This window comes from Carassius carassius, chromosome 21, assembly GCF_963082965.1.
Source record: "Carassius carassius chromosome 21, fCarCar2.1, whole genome shotgun sequence".
Lineage (NCBI taxonomy): Eukaryota > Metazoa > Chordata > Actinopteri > Cypriniformes > Cyprinidae > Carassius > Carassius carassius.
Genome location: NC_081775.1, coordinates 6,764,380 through 6,788,388, shown reverse-complemented (window position 1 = coordinate 6,788,388; position 24,009 = coordinate 6,764,380). Strand labels below are relative to the sequence as shown.

Sequence of the window (24,009 nt, the reverse complement as noted above, 5' to 3'; positions counted from 1 at the left end):
CTAAAATAGAGAAAAAATAAAGACATACATTGTAATTGTAGTTGTACAACTACTAAAAAAGGTTTAAACATCCACTGATGCTCCAGAAGGAAACACGATGCATTAAGAGGCGGAGGGTGAAAAGTTTTTGAATTTGAAGATCAAGGTAAATTGTACTTAATATATCTTACGGAAAACAAGCAAGTATCTTCTGTTACTTCCAAAGGACAGTAGCCTACTAAATGAAAAAAAAAATGTACAAAAAAAAATAAAATAAAGATATTTCAAGAAAAGAAGAAAATTGATGTTCAAAAAAATAAACTGTTCAAAAACTGTTCAAAAGTTTCCATCCCCCAACTCTCCATAGGCGTAATGGTTTTTATACTGTACAAACAGTATTTTCTATCAACCCTACACCAGAACCAGTGATCCTCAAATCTGGCCTGCGAGATCCACTTTCCTGCAGAGTTTAGCTCCAACCCTAATCAAACACAGCTACCTGTGATTTTCTTATGCTGCTGAAGACATTGATAAGCTAAACTCTGAGCTAAACTCTGCAGGAAAGTGGATCTCGTGAGCTAGATTTGAGGATCACTGACCAAAACCATCCCCTTTTAAGATAAAAAGAAAACAACAACAAAAAACATATTGCATACATTGTTTTCTTTTATGTATTCTGACATCTCAAAGTGTTCAGTGGCCTCTTGTTCAATGAACATCGATAGCCTACTAGCTCCAGTAAAATAAGTGGTTCAAGCAATTGCCAAAGACTCCCATTAATGAACGGCAACGGGTCAAATATAATCATGAAAAGTTTGATTGTATTTTATAGGAAACTGTCTTAAAGCCAGAAATGTTTGCGTATTTCATTTAATTCTAACCTGTTGTACAGATCTGTGTACTGGTGTTAAATGCTACTGTTTTGACAACATTGATATTGTTTCTGACCGACAGTGTATCCCATCAGCAATAACCTGACCATGTGCTTTTGATTACTGTCAGTTTAAGATGCAGTGTTGCAGTAGATGCAGTAAAAAAAGTGGTTCAAGCAATTGCCAAAGACTCCCATTAATGAATGGCAACAGGTCAAATATAATCATGAAAAGTTTGATTGTATTTTAGAGGAAACTGTCTTAAAGCCGTTGCAACTGAGGTGAACCAACGGTTTAAAAGTTCAGAGCACTAAAATACATTAATTAACCTGTCCTCATAATGTGTAATCAGTACAAAAATCCCTTGACATCTGCAGCTCTGATGCCAACAATTACTATTTTGAAACTAAATAGAAAGTCTGAAAATCTTTGCCTCTCTATCTCAAAATATTTATTATTTTAAGGTTTTTTTTGTTTGTTTTTGCAGTTAGTGTTGTGTAAGTACGTATAATAATTATTATGTTGATCATTTGTATTATTTATATTGGATGTACCTTATTTTGCCGGGTGTTCCCTGTCTTGTTGTATACAATTTGCAGTAAAAATAAATAAATAAATAAATAAATAAATAAATAAATAAATAAATAAAAAATTTAACATTTGGTTTCTGTCCCTTTAAGAATCTCGGTCGTAGCGTCACGCAAATGCGTCGGTTCTGCTCTCAGCTGCAGCAGCATCCGTCCATCAGCGCAATGACGCCGCGCGCATTACTGTCCCGATCGCAGGGCAACGCCAACATCCATGAACAAACTTCACAGGGATACTACTGGGAAGAGCAGAGGATGTAAGTGACGTTCATCCCAGTTCACTCTTCTCTGTCATGAATTCTCTCGACTCACAGCTGTTTCAGAAACTATGACAGGTGATAATGTTCATCATCATCGTCATCATAACGATTTGTGCATCATGTGTAACTGCGTCTCTCGGCATCCTACACTTTCTATAGACTAGGCGTATTATGTCATTCAGTTTTATGCTGAACAAAGTCACCGACGCACTGTTGCAGCGGCGCGCTTCAATCTCAGATACGGTTACATAAGACAGCTTGTGCCCTTTACTACACAGAAGTGATGCGTCTACAAAAATGTAGTCTTGTGCTATACTGCAGTACAACTCTGTGAGGCAGAAATTAACCAGGGATATGTCCCAGATATTTAAAATGTGTGGAAAAAAATATTTATTTAGTATATGTATATATATTTATATATATAATTCTAGGTCTGTCTAGCCATGGGCTTGGGATCTCTGCATTTTACAGTGACCTGTAGCTGTCAGATATTACTCTGAGGCAAGTGTTGTTGAATATGCTAATGTCAAATGAAAGTAAAATCAGCCCTAGAAACAATGGATGGAACTCCAAAACATAGAAGAAATATACTGGTGAAATATATATATATATATATATATATATATATATATATATATATATATATATATATATATATATATATATATATATATATATATATACAGTTCTCTCTCCACCTTCAATACCACGACTTAGGTGCCCTTGAGCAAGGTATCGAACCCCCAACTGCTCCCCGGGCGCCGCAGCATAAATGGCTGCCCACTGCTCCGGGTGTGTGCTCACAGTGTGTGTGTGTGTTCACTGCTCTGTGTGTGTGCACTTCGGATGGGTTAAATGCAGAGCACAAATTCTGAGTATGGGTCACCATACTTGGCTGAATGTCACTTCACTTTCATTCACTTTCATAGATAGATAGATAGATAAACTGGACCATTTTTTAAAAAGGAGTTTTAGCTGAATGTTTCTTCTTTTATGAACATAAAATCGCATCATATGACTCATTTAGCATTTAGCAAGACAATTGTTATTGTATTTATTAATCTTTGTTAATATAAACAAAGTTTATAAAAGTAGAACTTTTCATTGTTAGGTCATGATAGCTAAGGTCCTTGTGGTCTTCAGCCACTTTTGAAAACTTTTTTTTTTTTTTATCGTAGCTTCATCAGAATGGTATGAAACGTTGTGAATTTTATGGCACCTTGTATGTGAACACACACACAAAAAAATTGAGGACATGGTTCAAAAAAGCTAAGTGCCTGCAAAAAAAAATAAATACAAAAATAAATAAAAAAGTCACACTCATGGTATCCGGTCAAAAATAACCGACCATACCAAATGAATGGGAAATGGTAATAATAATAATAATAATAATAAAATACTGAAACAATTTGTGTGTAAAATCTACACAAAGCAGTGAAGGGGTGACACTCTAAAAAATCTAGTGCAAAATCAACAAACCCACTCACACACAAACACACACACACCCTTATGAACTGGTGTGCCTGTAACACAGCAACTATGTAAAATAAAACCAATAATTCAACTACAATTTAGTAACACAAGGCTTGGACAGCAAGGAAGGGGTAACACTAAAACATCAAGCGTGCAAAACAGAAACATCCACTCACACACACTCACAGACACACACATATAATTATTCACACTCAAATAAAATTGGTATGGCTACAAACATATAGCGAGAATGAGTCAGAATACTGAAATAAGAGGGTGAAATCAGATCAGACCCAGAAGGATTAAGCTCTGAGAAAGCGTTCCTGTTTATTGTTGTTAGTTTTCAATGAATTTCAGTGTTCTGTATAACAAAATGCTTTGACTGTAGTAATAATGATTCAAAAACTGACACTTCAAATCAACATTAATATCTAAACAAACACAAACATGTGTGTGTGTGTGTGTGTGTATACAAACCTTGACAAAAGGTAGTCTTTAAGAAAGTTTTAATATCCTTTTTTAATCCACAATCTAATAAAATATAATAATTGTGTATAAAAACAAGTATGGAATTCAAAAGCCTCTCTATAGTTTCCCTATACAGGCATCTAGTGGTTACACCATGAGATTACAGGTTTTCCTTTCTTTCCTCTCACAAGGAGGTGCTAATCTGCCTTTAAAAAAATGGATTTTAAAGGTCCTTTTCAATATCCCTCTTTTGATTCCTCGATCCTCTGTCCCCCATCCTATGACCTGGAAACTGATTGAGCGTAGCCTTCTTGAAGGACATCTCAATTCTCTGATTGCACCATGAGGAGGCGAGGATCGGGGAGTGAGGAGGCTTCCTGATTAGTCGTGAACGACGATACACAGGTGTATCCTTCACGGAAGTGTTTTTCATTGAAAAACCTGACGCACGTATAAATGATCCTCCCCCTTCACATCTGTTGTAATCATTTTAATTTCTATTTTAACTTTTCCGTTTAATAAAACCATACATGTGATAAACTTCGAACAGAGTATCTTGCTTTATTAATATTTATTATGAACGTCTTAAATAACAAACCTTAACAACATAAGGGCAGATCCCTTTAGCACAGCTGATGACGCTTTGAAGTGATGCTAAAGGGAGCGAAGATATTTTATTTCACTTGATTCAATTCCTCGACCCTCCCATCTTTTCCTTGCTTCATTCCCTCACCTCCTGAAGGAATGGAGCTAAGATGCAAGGAAAGGAAGTAAGGAAAGGAAACGAGGAAACACAAATAAGAATTAAGAAGCACCCCATGTCTCTATTTTAATCTGAGATACTGCATTAAATGAAAAATAATTATTAAAAAATGGGAACAATTTATAATAAGTATTGCATAAATGTTAATTACAAAAGAAAAAAGATCAAATATTTTAGATTGATTTTACTGAATAAAAAAAAAAAGTTACATTTCAGGTGTCCGGTCACTTTTGACCGCGAAGACCATGAGTATGAGTCCAAAATAAAGATTCCAAAATATTAACAAATACAACATTTGATTTTAATGATGCATTAGTAAATGTTGAAATTAACATGAACTAAGATTAATAAATGCTTTAGTAGTAGTTTTCATTGTTAGTTCATGTTAACTAATGTAGTCAACTAATGTTAACAAATGGTAGCTTATTGTACAGTGTTACCAAAGTGTTTAATGGTTAAGAAAAGAAAAAAAGAAATACATAGAAAATGTAAAATAAAAATGCTGAAAATTCAATCAAGCAAGCAAATATTGCCCCACAAGTGGTTTCTTTTTGACACCAATAATATGTCTAGTTCATCCATAGTAACATAAGAACTGCTGTAACACAGTGTTCTGAGATACAGACTAGAACAGAGATGAAAGTGAGCAAGAGGGAGAGAATATTCTGAGGGATTTTTGAGATGAAAACAAAAGTGTCTTGAAAGTTGCAATGATTTTGACTGTTCAGTCTGGCTTTAGAACATAAGGATTCCTCGTGTCAATGCTTATATAACACCAGCAGCTCCAGATATGTGTGTGTGTCTCTGTTCATGTTACTTGTAGCACAAACACCCTGTGATGTGATCTGACAGATGCTTTCAGGGGCCAAGTATACTGACAGCTAGCTCTAATATCAGACACACTTTTCTTATTTATTGTGGAAGCAACTGATGACAGTGCAGACTCAAATCAGAACTGGTTCATGCTAAAAGAAAAGAAAAAAAAAGACACCTTACCGACAACAAGAGTATTTCATTAATTTCCCTTTCATTAAATATACATTATAAACTCGAAAATATAAATCCTGCACACTATCCACAAGTCTGCATCATAACAAAAATATTTAAATGACATTTAAGTCAATTGACCGTCCTCAGGCTTAAAAAAATATGCAAAGTGCAAGCATTGAGAGCCAGTAATCTAGAGTGTAATCAGTTTTGGAAATAATAATCACCATGCCTCCAATTAGAAAGAAGACAAAATTCAAATATGTGTTTGAATAATTTAGCAGCACACGACTCAATAGTTCACACTAGCTTTGTCATGGCAGCCAGTGTTACATCAGTCACACCCACACACTCTTCATAGTCCGGAGAGACAATCGTTGTTTCTGTGAGTGTGAGAATAGCTCAGTTCAAAGTGTGGAAGAATCCATCAGCTGTATTGTGTGTGTGTGTGTGTGTGTGTGTGTCTTTGTCTAGTTAATTTTGTTTACCGTTCTGAATGCTTGGTTTACATTAGCATTTATTTTCTTGTGCATCATGTGGCATCCAGAATGAAATGCTCTCTGTTGGATTCTGTTCAGCATCTGATGTTCTAATATTGTCTGGCATGTGTCTTTTTTGATTTGGTATTTTAATGGGATGCAAGGTTACAGAGTCTCCAAATAAACACGCTTGTGTTTGTGGCTATCAAATGGCCAACCAGCAAATTATACTCACTCACCCTTGTGTTATTATAAACTCATCACTTCTTTCCATAGAACACAAAAGTATTTTTACCAGAAACTTCACGCTGCTCTTTTCCACACAATGAGAGTGAATGTGGAATAATGTGGTCAAGTTTCAGAGCAGTAAATCAGCATATGATTTCTAATGGACCATGTGTAATAGGAGACTGAAGTAATGATGTTTAAAATTCAGCTTTGTATCAAATAAATAAATGACATTTTAAAATATATTAAAATTGTAAACAACTGTTTTGAAGTGTAATAATATTTCACAATATCAATGTTTTTTTGTACTGTAGTTTTGATCAGGAAAATTTTGAACATATACAATGGTGATAAATTCTTGGTGAACATGAGACTTCTCTCAAAAACATTTAAAAATCTAACCCCACACTTTTGAAAAACAGTTTACATACCGTCAAAAAAAAAAAGAGGATTCTATTGCAAGGAACAAAAATAATCCACGTCCAGGCACTCACATAGCAGGCAAAATATAAAAAGCTTTTATTGTAAGAAAGGGCTAAATGTTAAAAAGCACCAACACGTATCAGCCCAAGCAGGCCTTCGTCAGGGTTTTAGACAACAGAGAATTGTCTAACACCCTGACAATATGGAAGCATATGGGTAGCAATATTCAATTTGGAATGTAATATGCAAAATTACAATGCAATATGTAAAATGGCAATGCATTTCTGTATTTACATTTATATTTTCCAATACATTTGTGCAACGTATGGTGCAAAATGAAATGAAGATTAAATTACATAATTTTCATTTGCCATTTCACACACTAGTTTTAATATGTAAAATGAATACTAATTTTAACGCTTTATAAGTTGCAAAATTTAAATGAAAATGTATTACAGAAATTAGTAGATGTATAACATGTTCAAGCAAAAACTGTGGCAAAATTATCATTCAAATGCTACTTTTCTTAATTGCATTAACACTCACAGTCAAGACACTTACGATTGCATTTTCATTCAATGTCACCGCAATGCGTGTAGCAAAATTCTATGTGCACATTAAAAATGCATTCCGAGCCGATCACGTCTCCGCCCCCTCCCACCATGTCAATCACTGCGTGAACAAGGCGGGGCTTGTAGAAGGTCAAGAGACTCAAGACTCAAGAGGATTCAAGTGAGAGAACATGGACAAGACAGTTGTACGTGTACGTTTTGACAATTTCAGTTTATGGCTTCAATATTTCATTCACACTTGTGGGCGGAGGTGAAATGCTGCTTTCATCTGATTCATTCTTTCATTCTTTCAGACAGAATAAGAGTCAGTGCGAGTGAAGCACTGTAATGTCTGAAACCACACTCACTGTTAATTAGCATAATATTTGAATCAGATGTAGCTGGGCACATAATTCGTGCTGCTGAGACCTGCAAATTATTTCTAGGTTGTAGTATTGTATGAATATTGTCCCACTGATAAAAACAGTGCAAATAGTTCTGTCTCCTTGGATAACAGTGAAGTGGAAATAAAGATAGTTACATTTATGAAATAAAATTAAATAGGATTTTTTGGGAAGGTAAGTCTGGCCAGTTATACAGCATCGCTAGTCAGACGAGTCTAAAGATCTGAGCTGAATTTGGTGAAACATTAAAGTTCTAGTCTGTGTCAATTACTCTCATAATAAATAATAATAATAATGTTACCAGTATTTTTTGGACTATAAGTCACACCTAAGTATAAGTTGCATCAGTCCAAAAATACGCCATGACAAGGAAAAAAACACATATAAGTCGCACTGGACTAAGTCGCATTTATTCAGAACCAAGAGAAAACGTTGCCGTCTCCAGCCACGAGAGGGCGCTCTGGGGTAGGCTACAGGAGCACTGAGCAGCATAGGGTGCCCTCTCGCTGCTGTAGGCTGTAGATCTTGGTTCATGTCAAATTAATTTTGATAAATAAGTCGCACCTGACTGTAAGTCGCAGGACCAGCCAAACTATGAAAAGAAGTGCGACTTATAGTCCGGAAAATACGGTAAATATATGTCTTTCTCAAGCCCAACAAAGAAGACTAAAAAGAAAAACATGATTCAATTTAGTATGTAATAAAATGAATATTACTAATTTATTTAAGAAATGTAACTATATTAATTTTCACAATTATTTATTAATGTCACACACACCTAGTGCCTAGTGCCTTATGACTTAAAAGATGAGAGTGGTAAATGTTACAGACATGGAACTGTTCAGTCTATTATTGATTTTTATTTCCACTTCACTTTTATCCAAGGAGACAGAACTATTTGCACTGTATTTATCAGTGGGACAATATTAATACAACCCGAATTCCGGAAAAGTTGGGACGTTTTTTAAATTTTAATAAAATGAAAACTAAAGGAATTTCAAATCACATGAGCCAATATTTTATTCACAATAGAACATAGATAACGTAGCAAATGTTTAAACTGAGAAATTTTACACTTTTATCCACTTAATTAGCTCATTTAAAATTTAATGCCTGCTACAGGTCTCAAAAAAGTTGGCACGGGGGCAACAAATGGCTAAAAAAGCAAGCAGTTTTGAAAAGATTCAGCTGGGAGAACATCTAGTGATTAATTAAGTTAATTGATATCAGGTCTGTAACATGATTAGCTATAAAAGCTTTGTCTTAGAGAAGCAGAGTCTCTCAGAAGTAAAGATGGGCAGAGGCTCTCCAATCTGTGAAAGACCGCGTAAATAAATTGTGGAAAATTTTAAAAACAATGTTCCTCAACGTCAAATTGCAAAGGATTTGCAAATCTCATCATCTACAGTGCATAACATCATCAAAAGATTCAGAGAAACTGGAGAAATCTCTGTGCGTAAGGGACAAGGCCGGAAACCTTTATTGGATGCTCGTGGTCTTCGGGCTCTCAGACGACACTGCATCACTCATCGGCATGATTGTGTCAATGACATTACTAAATGGGCCCAGGAATACTTTCAGAAACCACTGTCGGTAAACACAATCCGCCGTGCCATCAGCAGATGCCAACTAAAGCTCTATCATGCAAAAAGGAAGCCATATGTGAACATGGTCCAGAAGCGCCGTCGTGTCCTGTGGGCCAAGGCTCATTTAAAATGGACTATTTCAAAGTGGAATAGTGTTTTATGGTCAGACGAGTCCAAATTTGACATTCTTGTTGGAAATCACGGACGCCGTGTCCTCCGGGCTAAAGAGGAGGGAGACCTTCCAGCATGTTATCAGCGTTCAGTTCAAAAGCCAGCATCTCTGATGGTATGGGGGTGCATAAGTGCATACGGTATGGGCAGCTTGCATGTTTTGGAAGGCTCTGTGAATGCTGAAAGGTATATAAAGGTTTTAGAGCAACATATGCTTCCCTCCAAACAACGTCTATTTCAGGGAAGGCCTTGTTTATTTCAGCAGGACAATGCAAAACCACATACTGCAGCTATAACAACAGCATGGCTTCGTCGTAGAAGAGTCCGGGTGCTAACCTGGCCTGCCTGCAGTCCAGATCTTTCACCTATAGAGAACATTTGGCACATCATTAAACGAAAAATACGTCAAAGACGACCACGAACTCTTCAGCAGCTGGAAATCTATATAAGGCAAGAATGGGACCAAATTCCAACAGCAAAACTCCAGCAACTCATAGCCTCAATGCCCAGACGTCTTCAAACTGTTTTGAAAAGAAAAGGAGATGCTACACCATGGTAAACATGCCCCGTCCCAACTATTTTGAGACCTGTAGCAGAAATCAAAATTGAAATGAGCTCATTTTGTGCATAAAATTGTAAACTTTCTCAGTTTAAACATTTGCTATGTTATCTATGTTCTATTGTGAATAAAATATCGGCTCATGTGATTTGAAAGTCTTTTAGTTTTCATTTTATTAAAATTTAAAAAACGTCCCAACTTTTCCGGAATTCGGGTTGTACAATACTACAACCTAGAAATAATTTGCAGGTCTCAGCAGCACGAATTATGTGCCCAGCTACATCTGATTCAAATATTATGCTAATTAACAGTGAGTGTAGTTTTAGACATTACAGTGCTTCACTCACACTGACTGTTATTCTGCCTGAAAGAATGAAAAGACCGAGCTGAAGGTGGAGCGATTCGACCAATCAGATGAAAGAAGTGCTTCAGCTCCGCCCACAAGTGCGAATGAAATATTGAAGCCATAAACTGAAATGATCAAAACGTACACGGACCAACTGTCTTGTCCATGTTTTCTCACTTGAATCCTCATGAGTCTTGAGTCTCTGACCTTCAAGCCCCGCCTTGTTCACGCAGTGATTGACATGGCGCGAGGGGGCGGAGACGTGATCGGCTCAATGTGCACATTGAATTTTAATACATTCGTTGCGGGACATTGAATAAAAATGCAATCGTAAGTGTCTTGACTGTGAGTGTTAATGCAATTAAGAAAAATAGCATTTGAATGATAATTTTGCCACAGTTTTTGCTTGAACATTTTATACATATCTAATCATTTCTGCAATACATTTTCATTTTAATTTTGCAACTTATAAAGCGTTAAAATTAGTATTCATTTTACATATTAAAACTAGTGTGTGCAATGGCAAATGAAAATTATGTAATTTAATTTTCATTTTGCACCAAACATTGCACAAATGTATTGGAAAATGTAAATGTAAATACAGAAATGCATTGCCATTTTACATATTGCATTGTCATTTTGCATATTACATTCCAAATTGAATATTGCTACCCATATGCTTCCATATGACAAAGGCCTGCTTGCTTTTTATATTTTGCCTGCTATGTGAGTGCTTGGACATGGATTATTTTGTTTCTTGCAATGGTCAAGACTTTTTTCAGTCATACTATTTAAAAAATCTGATTCACTGTTTATTTGTATTTGAAAAAGGTTTATTTTTTTATTTTTCATTAATCAAATTCATGTTTGGCTAACATGCAGAAACACACAGACCCTTTTGTGTTCTATTAAAAAAGGTCCCTTTCCCTTTAAGTACAAAGAGATTTATATTGTGTCATTCATATATGCATTTTTTCTTACTGTATTTCATATTCTTTGGTGTATGTGTGTCTTCTAGAGAGATCTGTCCTTGGGAATCCTTGTAATTGTGCTGTCCATGTCCCTCTCAGAGAACCGAATGCCATCTGCTGGCTCCCGCAGGTAATGCAGCCCTTCTCCTTTAAAGGTGCCATAGAATGCAAAAATCACTTTTATAAGGTGTTTGAACACTGTGTGGGCGCAGTGCATGAAAACAACCAACCTATAATGGTAAAAATCCACTCATTCATTGTTTTATAATTCCCAAAAATCATAAACGGTCTCTACACAGTAACAGGTCCAGACTTTGACGACATAGTCTGTGAAAGTCCCACTCATTTGTGACGCTCTCTGCTCTATTAACATATACACAGCCCTGAGTGAGAAAATGCGGTCCACCATTACTGTTCTCTTGCTGTAGCAGCTGGAGGTACAATGTCAGATCCAAAAGAGCCATTAAAAGTGTTGTGTGTTGAGTCTCCATGGATCACTGAGGACACAGTGGTTAACTTTCATTTTCGAAGGAAAAAAATATATACTTTGTGGTAACATTTTATACGGGACTCGACTGCCTCACAAAGGAGGGTGAATTCAGCGCTGTAGTTGTGCAAAGATTGTTTCTGAAAGAGGGATCGATACCAGCGCTTCGTGCGCAAACACCAAGACTCCAGACAAAGTAAGCATCATGCATAATTTTTTTTTTAAAGCTTCTTGGCTCTCTGTAAGGATAATGTTGCTAAAGCTACCACTGTCACTTAATGCTGCCTTCACGTGATACCAGAATGATCATGAATAGGAATGTGGTAGTTAAAAATTGCGTTTGAAAGCAATGTGTGAGTTAAGTAACACAGGTCTGCCCACGAGCATGAGCTCTTGAAGCTCTGCACTCTTCTGAGAAGGGAGCAGGGTTGCCAGGTTTTTGCAACAAAACCCTCCAGCAGACATGAAAAGCCACTCGCAGCAACAGTCTTAAAGAATCCCATTTACTTAGCAAAACTGGAAGGGAGGCAGGAGCACCAGCTCAGCTTCATTTAAAAGGGACATACACATAAACAGAGCGTTTGGCTCATACCCTAAAAGTGGCAAATTCTAGAAGCTATAATAAATTATCTGTGGGGTATTTTGAGATAAAATTTTACATACACACTCTGGGAACATCAGAAAACAATTTAAAATATTGTATCAATGCATTCTATGGCACCTTTAACATACACATGTTTTCTAATTATTATAAAGTGCTTAATTCATTCAGTGCCAGTTCCTTTAAAACACATCCAATTTTACGATGTGAAACATTTCACTGTGGCATCCTGTTTGATAAAGACGTCAGAGCTCAGCTGTCATTGTGTGTGTGTCACAGAAGGCCTGCTGCCCCAGGCAGCACTCAACACTTGCATGGAGACTCGTCTGTCTGTAGCAGTTACTCAGCAGCATCCTGCAAGTGTACAGAGAGCAATACTGTATCACGCTCCAACCCAGCCACACCACGGTGAGCGACACACACACACACACACACACACACACACACACTCAAAGGCAGATTAGATTTGTCTTCCATCAGGGTCGTGTTCCAGATTTTGCATGGTGGCAGAAAGGATAGTACAGAAATAGAACTAATGGAACAGACATGATACTATATACATTTACAAGTCTGGTTACTTTCTGTGAAGCTGCTTTGCAATAATGTGTACTGTGAAAAGCAATATACAAATAAACATGAAACTTATTTGTGTCTTAATCGGATATTCAAAAGTTCTGAAATACAGAAATACAGAGATGATTATGTGTATTGGAAGAGTTTACACAAAAATATTAAATTCTGTTATTCACAAACCCTGATGTTTTTCCAAAGCTGTTTTTATTTCTCTGTGGTTCACAACAGGAGATACTTTATAAGACTGTGCAGGCTGCTCTTTTTTAAATAAAAGTGAAAGGGGAATAAACTATCATAAAAGGCATCATAGATGTAGATCATAGTTCTCACACATTAAGTCTGCTAAAGTTATACATAAGCTGGTAATTTACTAAAAAGCCTTTTCCTGTAGATCTCAATTACATTTGCGAGATTGAATCAATATAATTTTATATTTTACTTTTTTTTTTAAATGGTATTGATGTCTTTGCAAATGTCATTTATTGTCTGGCAAAAATAATAATAATAATAATAATAATAATACATGTTCAGTGTTGGATAACTTTGTAGACCTGACAGCATCTCAAATGTCAGACATAGATCTGGAAGCTGGCAGTCACTAACAGATATAGCTTTATCAGCTTCAGAGTGAATCTGCAATTAAAGTAAAAACCAATTAGTTCATCGATGCTGAAGGATAACGCTAAGCTTTTGACGCATTAAGAAAAAATATATATATATGTTGAGGAAATATGTTGTGATCATGAGACAACTTTTTTTTATGTATCATGCATTGCCACTTAGGGCTTCTGTAATTTTCTCCTCAACCAAAATATAGAATTTGTTGTTTTTTGTGCAGATGAGATGGGTAGACATCCTTGTTGCATAAATTGACTCCATAGGTGTTGCACCAGTTGCCAGTAAACTTGAGCCTGTTATTTACATTTACATTACATTTACATTTAGTCATTTAGCAGACACTTTTATCCAAAGCGACTTACACTGAACAAAATTATAAACGCAGCACTTTTATCTTTGGCCCCATTTTTCATGAGCTGAACTCAAAGATCTAAGACTTTTTCTATGTACACATAAGGCCTATTTCTCTGAAATATTGTTCACAAATCTGTCTAAATCTGTGTTAGTGAGCACTTCTCTTTTACCGAGATAATCCATCCACCTCACAGGTGTGACATATCAAGATGCTGATTAGACAGCATGATTATTACACAGGTGTGCCTTAGGCTGGCCACAATAAAAGGCCACTCTAAAATGTGCAGTTTTATCACACAGCACAATGCCACAGATGTTGCAAGTTTTGAGGGAGCGTGCCAATGGCATGCTGACTGCAGGAATGTCCACCAGAGCTGTAGCCCGTAAATTGATTGTTCATTTCTCAACCATAAGCCATTCTTGTGGTGGGGTTATGGTATGTGCAGGTGTATGTTATGGACAACAAACACAGGTGCATTTTATTGATGGCCTTTTGAATGCACAGAGATACCGTGATGAGATCCTGAGACCCATTGTTGTGCCATTCATCCATGACCATCACCTCATGTTGCATCATGATAATGCACGGCCCCATGCTGCAAGGATCTGTACACAATTCCCGGAAGCTGAAAACATCCCAGTTCTTGCATGGCCAGCATACTCTCCGGACATGTCACCCATTGAGCATGTTTGGGATGTTCTGGATCGGCGTATACGACAGCGTGTTCCAGTTCCTGCCAATATCCAGCAACTTCACACAGCCATCGAAGAGGAGTGGATCAACATCCCACAGGCCACAATCAACAACCTGATCAACTCTATGTGAAGGAGATGTGAGGCAAATGGTGGTCACACCAGATACTGACTGTTTTTTTTTTTTTTACAAACACACACACACACACACGCACAGACAAAGAAAAATAAATAGATAGAATAGAAAGCTATTTAGTTTTATCTTAACATGCTAAATATGTCGTAATTATATGAGATAAATCGCAATTATAAATTATTATATAAACATGTACATTATGTATTTCTTGCTCTCTGACCAGACGGCAGGCAAAGTATGCAACCTGTAATGAGAATCATGGGATCCGTCCGCCTGCTCCAGAGCAGTATCTCACCCCACTGCAGCAGAAGGAAGTGTGCATTCGCCACTTAAGAGCTCGGCTGAAAGAAAACGTGGAGAGGCTTCAGGACCGGTCAGTAATGCTTCTATCATTCAACATCCTGTCAGTGGAGTTTTATAGCTTCGGGTCATTCTGAGTATTATACATCCAGACATATATAACAGAACCTACCCTGCATCTGAATATACCTACTTCGCTACAGGGGCGATTCTAGGATTTTCATTTTAGGGGGGCTCAGCCCCCAATGAGGGTATGATGTAAAAAAAAAAAAAAAAAATTAGTTTATGCTCTAATGCTCATTATTAACTAGTTTCATTCATTCATCCAGTAACATGCATATGGCATAGTTTTATAATAACTGAGGTACCGAATGTGAGGTATTTAGGGGGGTTCGGGGACATGCTCCCCCGAGAAAATTTTGATTTCTCTGATCTACATATGTGCATTTTAAGATGTTTTGAAGGCCAAAAAAATTGGATGACAATAGCTTTAAAACCATGTGTGGGCAGCTGTTTTTTTTCTCACCTCATCAGCATCACACTCTTTTTCTCTTGGTTTTTATCTTGCTCTGTCTTTTCCCTTGTAAAGCTGAGCTTTGACTGATATAGGCTTTTTATTTTTGTCTGTCAGTGAAGAAAGTAAACATAGGGTCAACTGATAGGTTGATTTATGAATCATTTTCTCAGACAAAGCTACCAGGAAAGCTAGGTAACTAAGTCCATCAACAATGAAATATAAATTATTTTATTTTTTAAGCTTTTTAGCCTTTGTAATCAACAATACGGTTGGTTATTCACCAAGTCACCCCTTGAAAATCTATTTAATTTCAAATCATTTAACTAACCAGCTAAACGTGTATTAATGTAACTGTCTATTGGCAATATGATTAATCTGTTCTATATTTATTAAAAATAACAACATGAATTATCAATTTGCCACTTCTATAAATCAAGTACTTAAAAGAAAATCACAAATCCCTTTTACTCTTACTCTAGTATATGTATGTGCACTCCTCCTAATTCATTATTACTTAATACAAAACTATATTTATTAATACAAAAAAGCCCCCCTAAAAAGGGCCTAGTGACGCCCCTGCTTCGCTACTATGTGGTTTGGAAAATCATTTCATAAAGCGCAAAAGAAACTACGAGTATGCAATATTGTAGTAATGTCATCATGAAGTTAACAAAAAGGTGAATAAGGCAAATAAAAATAAAGCTGCCTTAAATCTGTGCATGCATGTATTTGTTATATATGAGTCTCATTTAAGAGCTCCCTCATCTAACACACCCGATTCAACTCGTCAGCTCATTAGTAGAGATTATAAGACCCCAAGTGGGTCAGAAAAGGTAAAGGGCTGTGAGAAAATGTGTCAGATGTGGCTCTCTCAAATGTGTCATATCTGGGTCACATTTAGCAGCAGGTGCTCTTAAAGTAATAGCAGTCAGCTAAGCTAATAACCAGCAGATGTGATGTCTGTTAATCAAAAAAAAAAAAAAAAAATTCATCCAATGATCATCTATATTTAATTTAGAATTTAGTGTTTGATAACTTCATACAATTTCTGTATATTTTCTACTTGCTGAAGGGTACAGGTAAATATGAGATTTAGTATAATGGGTTTATGAGAAGACTGATTAAAGTTTGTTTATAAAATGATTCATTAAATGTCTGCATGTAATTCATAATGTTTAGCGTCCATGGTATGAAAATGATTGCTGCGAGAACGAGTTTTCAGAGAGTTGTGAGCGAGATAACGAGAAGCAGCCTAAAGTTTATTGCATAGTTACTTTATTTCCTGTTTGGGTTTGTTATAAATGCTTTATTTTTTAAGATTAACAGTTTTTTCCCCAAAAACATTGTTAGATGCCAGTGTTTACTGTCAAGATTTGATTTCTAAAACAGTCTCATTGCTACTAAACTATTTCTTGTAATGATTTTGAATCTGTATTTAACCACAGAATGATCTCATGTGCTTTAAAATGAGATTATTATAATCCATCATCTGATAAAGGATTCTGACAGTAATCAGTGTTGAGTTCTACTGTAAGGTTAACCTGCCTGCTTAATGTTTGAAAACAGTTGTGTAGAAAATTTATAAAAAAAAATAAATGAATATAATCAGTTACATTACTTATTGCAGATAGTGGCAATTAGCTCCACCTCAGTAGTACATTATAAAACAGTATGCAATAATAACTTGAGTCTAGTTTGATGGATGCCACCTTATTGGGACAACAAAGCCCTCCCTACACCTACCCTTAACTTTGTGATTATTAACTTAATTTTCATTGAAATTAAATTCTTTTTTGATGTAATTTGAAATGAAAAATTTCGCCAAAAGGCATGATTTCGAACCCGGGTCGATCGTGTCAAACTATGTATGACGCATGTTTGACCTTCTGCACCACAGGAGCTGACAGTCAGTTGCTGTCTTTTGTAATCTTGACTATCCAAAAATAACATGTTTGGTGGGCAATATGTATGTATGCATGAATAATAAAAAACTGATAAAATTATTCACCCCATATAGTATTAACAAACTTTGATGCAATAAATAGGGTACGATTTAAAAATGAGCACCTCTCCAAAAAAATCTACATTTCTGTCTCTTTTCAAGTCTTAGAGTATATAATTAGTTGTATTTATTTGGGTTATTATAGCACAATTCTATAATAAGGGGGTTATTATAGAAACCCCCTGGACCTCACTAATTTTCAAAGCCTGGCTACGGCCATGTCTGAGTTATACAATTTCAATTCTCTGTATGTATTTCCTGTACATGTGTAAGAATTTAAAATAAAGCAGACTCTGTCTATAGTCAATGTTTAAATATTAGGTAGAAAAAATCCTAGCATTGGTATCATTGTTACTCACCTTCAGTCATAAAAAAAGATGTCATTAAAAAATATATATATAAAATATACTGTCTTTATGCTGTTTCTACATCAATTTGAAGTTTGAATGTGAAATTATTTCAAAATAAAAGTATATTAGGTCGGATTAACTGATACATTTCAGAAAAAAATAAATTTATTAGTTAATCTTTTTAAATTGATTGACCGCACTAGTCTGTTTATAATATTAATAAAACATTATCTTACCTCAAACATTCATATCATATAGGATACTTTTTTAGCAGATGTGAAGTTCAAATCAAATGTAATACATACTACACAGAATGCTATTTCAGACCAAGCACTAATGTATTCATATGCCCTTGTTTGTTTGTTTTTTTATCATGGCAGAGACTCCGAGATCGAGGAGTTGCGGATGCAGCTGACTCGGATGCAGGAGGATTGGATCGAGGAGGAATGTCATCGCATAGAGGCCCAGCTGGCCCTAAAAGAGGCCCGGAAGGAGATAAAACAGCTTCAACAGGCTGTGGAAACCGTTAGGTCCAATCTGGGGCCCCATGAGGCAGATCAACAGGACTGTAAGTCTGAAAGTCTAGGCGTTGGTAGGATAGGCCCACGAATTGGGGCATCCAGGTCTTGTGGCTGCTCTCCGGCCCACAGCATGAGACGCAGCGCCACCTTCACCAGGCTGAACAGTGACACGTCACCTGGTGCTACAGATCGCAATGGAAATGTACGTTCCGATCGCTACATTCCTGCCAACAGAGGGGCTATGACATTACCAAGAGGGGACGGACGTACTCATCTACTTCTAGAAGCAGCTCTACTGTCTGAGCAAGCTCCTCACCCGACAGTATGCTCCACTATGTCGCGATCCTCCACCTGCGAGAGATTGTGCAGCGGAGAGATGAAGTTGCCCATTAGCCGATCCTGCCATGCTGTTAACAACAACTGCAGCTGTGCTCCACATGCCTACCTCCCACACCACCATTTGTTTCTGCACCTCCCACAGGAGGAAGCACCACCTCCACCACCGCCCCCTAGTGCATCAGCGGTCAGTGACAGGCCAGGATACCGTTCACAGGCCTGCAGCCCCACCATAACCTGGATCTCTGAAGAGGGCGCAGGTGAGGAATTGAGCATCATCACTTCAGCAGCTTGTGCGCCAGACATTACTTTATCTGAACCACAGGTGTTTTCGCCATCCTCTGCAACTGCTTCCCCTGCTCAGATGTCATACATCACAGAAACTTCGCGGCTAGACAACACAGTTGAATTTACATCATCAACAACGACGCCGACAGTGTTGACGATGCCACAGGTTCAACAACCTTGTCGCAGAGCGTCACCACCTCTCGAGCCGCCACCACAGGAAGCAGTAGTAGTAAGGGTCAGTGGTGAAGATGGAATGGGGGAGGACACAGAATCAGCCCCCCCTCAGAGGAGCCACTGGAGCCGTTATTTCCTGATTGACTTCTTAGCGGTGACCGTTCCTGTAGTTCCCACACTGGCGTGGCTTTGCCGGGGGGCGCGGAATGAAGGCATGCCAGTGTACAACATGTGTTCCCTGTTGCGCGGCTGCTGTGCCATTGCGCTGCACTCTCTAAGACGGGTTGGCAGAGGCCGTGGTCCCTCAGGAACAGGAAGAGCGACACCTATCTGATAACTTTAGCATTAGCGTACCATCAAAGACTTTTAACTGGATCTTGAGTGGAATCTTTGTCCTCGATCTCCCAGTAGGTAGTTTGTTTTTTGAACCAAGGAGGCCTAAATCCATAACACCAATGCTTGTTTGGGATAAAGATCGAGGGAATGTGGCCCTAATTTGCACAGTCACTCACAAGTTTCAAGGTTGTTGCTCATTTCCACCATTTGTTTTTCTTTTCCTTCTGGTTCTCTTAGTTATCTGCTTTATTTCCTCCCATTCCTGGACGAAACTCAGCAGGCAGTACACGTCACAAATGGCTGCAAACAAGAGACAAGCTGAGCAGAGAAGTCTCAATGTAGATAAAAAAAAAAGATAAAAAAAAACCTATATATATATTTTAAATTAAATGTATGCATTTAGCAGACGCTTTTATCCAAAGCGACTTACATTGCATTCAGGCTATCAATTTTTACCTATCATGTGTTCCCAGGGAATCGAACCCCCAACCTTACACTTGATAGCACAATGCTCTACCAATTGAGCTACAGGAACACTTACATACGTTTTACTGAGTTGAATTAATTCTGCTTTCATTTCCTGAGTGAGGCCAGTTCACAAGAAAGTTTTGCATGAGACTTTAGGTAGGTTACATAGACACTGGTGACTACTGTTCTTCACGAGAAGAGCAAATTTCAGGTCCATATCTCAAACAAATTAGCAAGGCTAGGCTTTCAAATGTTAAATCTCTTCATACCGGTTTCTAAGCAATCATTGTGATAATCTTGTTTCATGAGAAACATAACTTTTCACAATTATAGGAATTTTAAAAGGGAAAACATTATATTAAATGGTAATTGCACACGAATCAATAGGCACCCTGCAACTTTGATGTTTGGATCTCTAAAAAAAAAATGCTTCAGTCATTAATTGCATAAAACTAGAACACCGATTCTATGAAACATGAAATTGTTTTACTAATGTGGGGTGTTTTACAGATAAGTATTCTGATGTCATTCTGCACTTCTTCTAAAAGGTAATCTTTAGTTGTTTTATCAGTTACGTGCGTGCATTAATAATACGAGCAAAAATAAACTTCTTTACAGTGCTTTTTTTTTTGTATATTATTTTTGGAATTGGAAATAATAATTTTCACAAATGCCAGATTTCATTGATAAAGCAATGGAAGGTGATGGTTTAAGATGATTTTATTCTTCTGTCCTTTGGGGGGTAGATTTTTCTGCTCTTTTTAACTCAGTCTCAGGTGGAACTCAGGTGAATTGAACTAGATAGGATGTAAAATTAGCGGAATTCAATGTTTCACTTCACAAAACAAATGGGTCTTTAACTTGCATGTAGATTTTAGTAAACTCTGTTAGGGAAAAACTTGCAATTAATTAATGCATTTGTAAAGCAAATTATTCCGTTTCTTTGAAGTAGCACAAAAAAATATATACATATTAAACTGGATTATCATGAAGTTCCAGTATTTTTTTTAAGGGCTTAGATCGCATGTTAGCACAATAATTCCTTGTGGTTAATTACCAGTAAATTTAGATTCTATTTCAAATAGACATTCACATAGAGAACTCATCCTAATTTGAAGAGTCTCATTGCAAAATATGATTGTGTGTTTAAGACACAGCCCATCAACATTCAACCCTAATTGTAAATTTGGATTGTTTCATTCAGCCGCCCCGTGAAAATAAAAGTGTTTGATTAACATGACTTTTTGTTTTTAATTTACACCCTGTTCTCACTTAAAGCAAAACACTGAAACAGAACCATTACAGGAAATCAAATCATAATTGATGTTAAAGATTTAGTTCTTTAGTATGCAGAGTGGGATTCAGACCAATGTGATTCATTGAGGGTGGATCCACCAAATGACTGGCAAAATGTACCACCATTCGTCATCGTATCTGACATGATTATGACACACCTGTATACACATTTCAGTTTCTCAATCAACACAGAGACCAGCTTGATCTTTTTATAAACAATTTATTTTCAAGTAGTTTTGTTTTATATTTAACCAGATTTCCCCACCAGAGTACTTATTACCAGCTCAGCCACAACCCTGTTGCAGTGATAGCGTTTACAACACAGAAATCAAATATAAAACGAGAAAAGGAAATGGAAGGGCGAGGGAAAAGAAACATCTGATAATTGAGAGGATACCAGTGATTGTGTCAAGGAGAAAAGAAATAAAAAGGCAACAAAATATACAAATGCAAAACAGAGCTAAGCTAAGTGGTATCGCTATTAACACTAGCCCCTTTTGAGGATCACGTGCATGGAGCAATGTTCCTTAAAAGGTTGACCTGGAAGAAAACAAAGAGAGAGGTTTATTAAACAACTAAACGGTGTTCCTCAAAGGCCATAAATACGATTACGATGGTTTAATCTAAGAGCCTGTTAAACTCTACAGGACATCTAAGACCGAGACAACAATAATCTCCTTTAAAGATTATCTGTTAGTTATTAAAGTGATCTATGCAACTGGAGGAACGATCTACAATGATAAGCTATTTTTTTCAGGTGTAATGCAGTCATAAAATTTATTAAATACCAAGTAACAAGAACAGACTAAAAAAAGAGACATGTGAAAAACTTTGCACCTACCCTGAAAGAATGAATAGGGAATAACCTGAGTCCAATTGTGAGGGCTTTACTCCAAGCCAATCAGCTCCACATCAAAGACGAGAGTTGCGTTGGGAGGAATGATGCCCGGGTGCCCCTTGCTCCCGTAAGCAAAGTCCGGAGTGCAAGTCAGCTTGGCACGCTGCCCCACACTCATCTGTTACAATAGGAAGAGGTCATTTTACCAAATTAAGTATAGTAAGAAACAATACACGGGGTTCAAAGAAGTGACACCACTTGGTTACAAGAACCACAATAGACAGCGTGTGTTGTTTTTTTTGTTTGAGCGAAAGGGGAAATTTTCCAATTAGTACCAGACCTACTTTATGAACAGATGATGTGCCTTTAGATGACAACACAATGTAGATCAGGCAGATTTGTATTGCAAATCGAACCTATTTTTCAGAGGATATCAAAAAGAATAGGGCTTCTAACATTACCTGGGCTACTCCCTCATCCCAACCACGAATCACTTCCTGTTTGCCAATTTTGAATTTGAAAGGCTTTCCTCGGTCCCGGGAGGAGTCAAACTTGCGTCCATCTGTCAGAGAGCCTGAGGAACAACAGGAAAAAACACATATGAAGAAGCTCCGTCAACCTGCACATGCACAATTTCACAAAAAAAAAAGGTTTTTCATTCATTCAGACTGTAAGCGTCAAATATTAAAACTACCTTCCGTGAGTGCAGATCACAAAAAAAAATATGGAATTAATCAAAACGGGTTGGTTTGAAAACACAAGGGCCGCCCAGACCGTTTGAATGTAAATATGTGTGGATTAAAGACGCCGGATGTTCAAATCAAAAGATCTGACAATCGAGGGCACGTTCAAACCGAAACATTCTGAAAGATCACACCCACGGAGAATTCAAATTGCAACATTTTAGCAGCAGAGCATTCGAATCTAAACATTCTAATCGAGCATCATAATCGCGGTAAAAACTTCGAATGTGATGTTTAGACGCGCTTAGAATCTAAAAAAAAAAAAAAAACAATAAAAATAGTTTGGTTGAGGCTGCGCGCTATTTTTTCACCTCACCATTAACGACATCAAAATAACCACTCTATGTCCGCAAAAACAGGCCACGCTTTCCATATCCTGTAGTTTTGGACGCATTTATTAGCGTATAGTAAAATGAAAGATACAAGAAGCAGCAAATATCAAAGGTACATAAAATATTGAAGATTTAAAGCATCGATGAGCCGATCGCGGATGGGAAAGCGTCTTTTGTGTTGATGCGGCTAATATGCTAATGCTGGCTAACACCCTTCGTGTTATTCATCAACACAATCACTTCTTAAACTTACCCACGTAGTGCACGACACACGTCTGTCCTTTTTTAGGGAAAGTACTTCCTAAAATTCAAAACAAGAAGAGAAAAATGTTAACGGCAAATACTGTTGCAAGGGGTTAACTGTTAGTGTTTAGCTAACAGGCTAACGCCCGTGATGCCCAAAACCGGCTAAATGTGTCGATTTAAAATGCGGCTGATTTGATTTACATATATATGTATACATATATTAGAACTACGGTTTGTATATTGTCGTTGCGTTTCCATCTGTGGCGTATTTTACCGTCTCCAGGAGAAATAGTTTCAACCTCGACTCCCATCCTGGCAGCTTGTTTTGACTCCTGAACCTCTGCACACAGAATGCGCTTCAGTAATTGTGATTGAGGGCAGAAACCCCCAGTCTGCGCCACACTCGCGCTTACAGCGCCCCCAGCGGACAAACAGCCCCCTGCCTCTGAGCAGCCATCAACCACTAATCGCCATATTAACCATAGATTCAACTCTAATTCCATTCAGTGCAATACGCTTATTTGGTATTAGCCATTACAGTCATAAATAGAATAATTGTATGTCTTATTATTCTATGATTACTGGAAAGCATCTGTTTTTGCACTATAAAAATCTTTTGCACTGTAAAAATCATCTACCAATTCTATATCTCTCCATCACAACCAGATCACCTTTTGTATATTGTTACTGCAT

General features: G+C 37.1%; 2 protein-coding genes across 2 annotated transcripts; one reads left to right on the top strand and one right to left on the bottom strand.

Moving 5' to 3' along the window:
• Positions 1–1,579: 1,579 nt before the first annotated feature.
• On the top strand, positions 1,580–19,749 carry LOC132097083 (syntaphilin-like). Its single transcript, XM_059502715.1, has 5 exons — positions 1,580–1,695; positions 11,155–11,237; positions 12,475–12,603; positions 14,793–14,942; positions 18,119–19,749. The coding sequence occupies exons 2-5, from the start codon at positions 11,194–11,196 to the stop codon at positions 19,389–19,391; spliced, it is 1,596 nt and encodes a 531-aa protein (XP_059358698.1). The 5' UTR covers positions 1,580–1,695; positions 11,155–11,193; the 3' UTR covers positions 19,392–19,749.
• A 1,612-nt stretch (positions 19,750–21,361) lies between these two features.
• Positions 21,362–23,705, bottom strand: LOC132097424 (peptidyl-prolyl cis-trans isomerase FKBP1A-like). Its single transcript, XM_059503126.1, has 5 exons — positions 23,591–23,705; positions 23,324–23,371; positions 22,457–22,569; positions 21,999–22,173; positions 21,362–21,697 (listed from the first exon to the last, which is right to left on the bottom strand). Exons 1-4 carry the CDS (start codon positions 23,625–23,627, stop codon positions 22,045–22,047), a joined length of 327 nt encoding a protein of 108 aa, XP_059359109.1. The 5' UTR covers positions 23,628–23,705; the 3' UTR covers positions 21,362–21,697; positions 21,999–22,044.
• Positions 23,706–24,009: the final 304 nt, after the last annotated feature.

What these genes read in the sequence shown, in the direction of transcription:
- LOC132097083 (XM_059502715.1), top strand. Translation starts at nt 11,194, where the DNA reads ATGTCCCTCTCAGAGAACCGAATGCCATCTGCTGGCTCCCGCAG. An exon ending in CCATCTGCTGGCTCCCGCAG is followed by an intron (nt 11,238 to 12,474) that starts GTAATGCAGCCC and finishes TGTGTGTCACAG; the next exon opens with AAGGCCTGCTGCCCCAGGCA. An exon ending in TCCAACCCAGCCACACCACG is followed by an intron (nt 12,604 to 14,792) that starts GTGAGCGACACA and finishes CTCTCTGACCAG; the next exon opens with ACGGCAGGCAAAGTATGCAA.
- LOC132097424 (XM_059503126.1), bottom strand. Translation starts at nt 23,627, where the DNA reads ATGGGAGTCGAGGTTGAAACTATTTCTCCTGGAGACG. An exon ending in GTGTGTCGTGCACTACGTGG is followed by an intron (nt 22,570 to 23,323) that starts GTAAGTTTAAGA and finishes GTTGTTCCTCAG; the next exon opens with GCTCTCTGACAGATGGACGC. An exon ending in GGGATGAGGGAGTAGCCCAG is followed by an intron (nt 22,174 to 22,456) that starts GTAATGTTAGAA and finishes CTATTGTAACAG; the next exon opens with ATGAGTGTGGGGCAGCGTGC.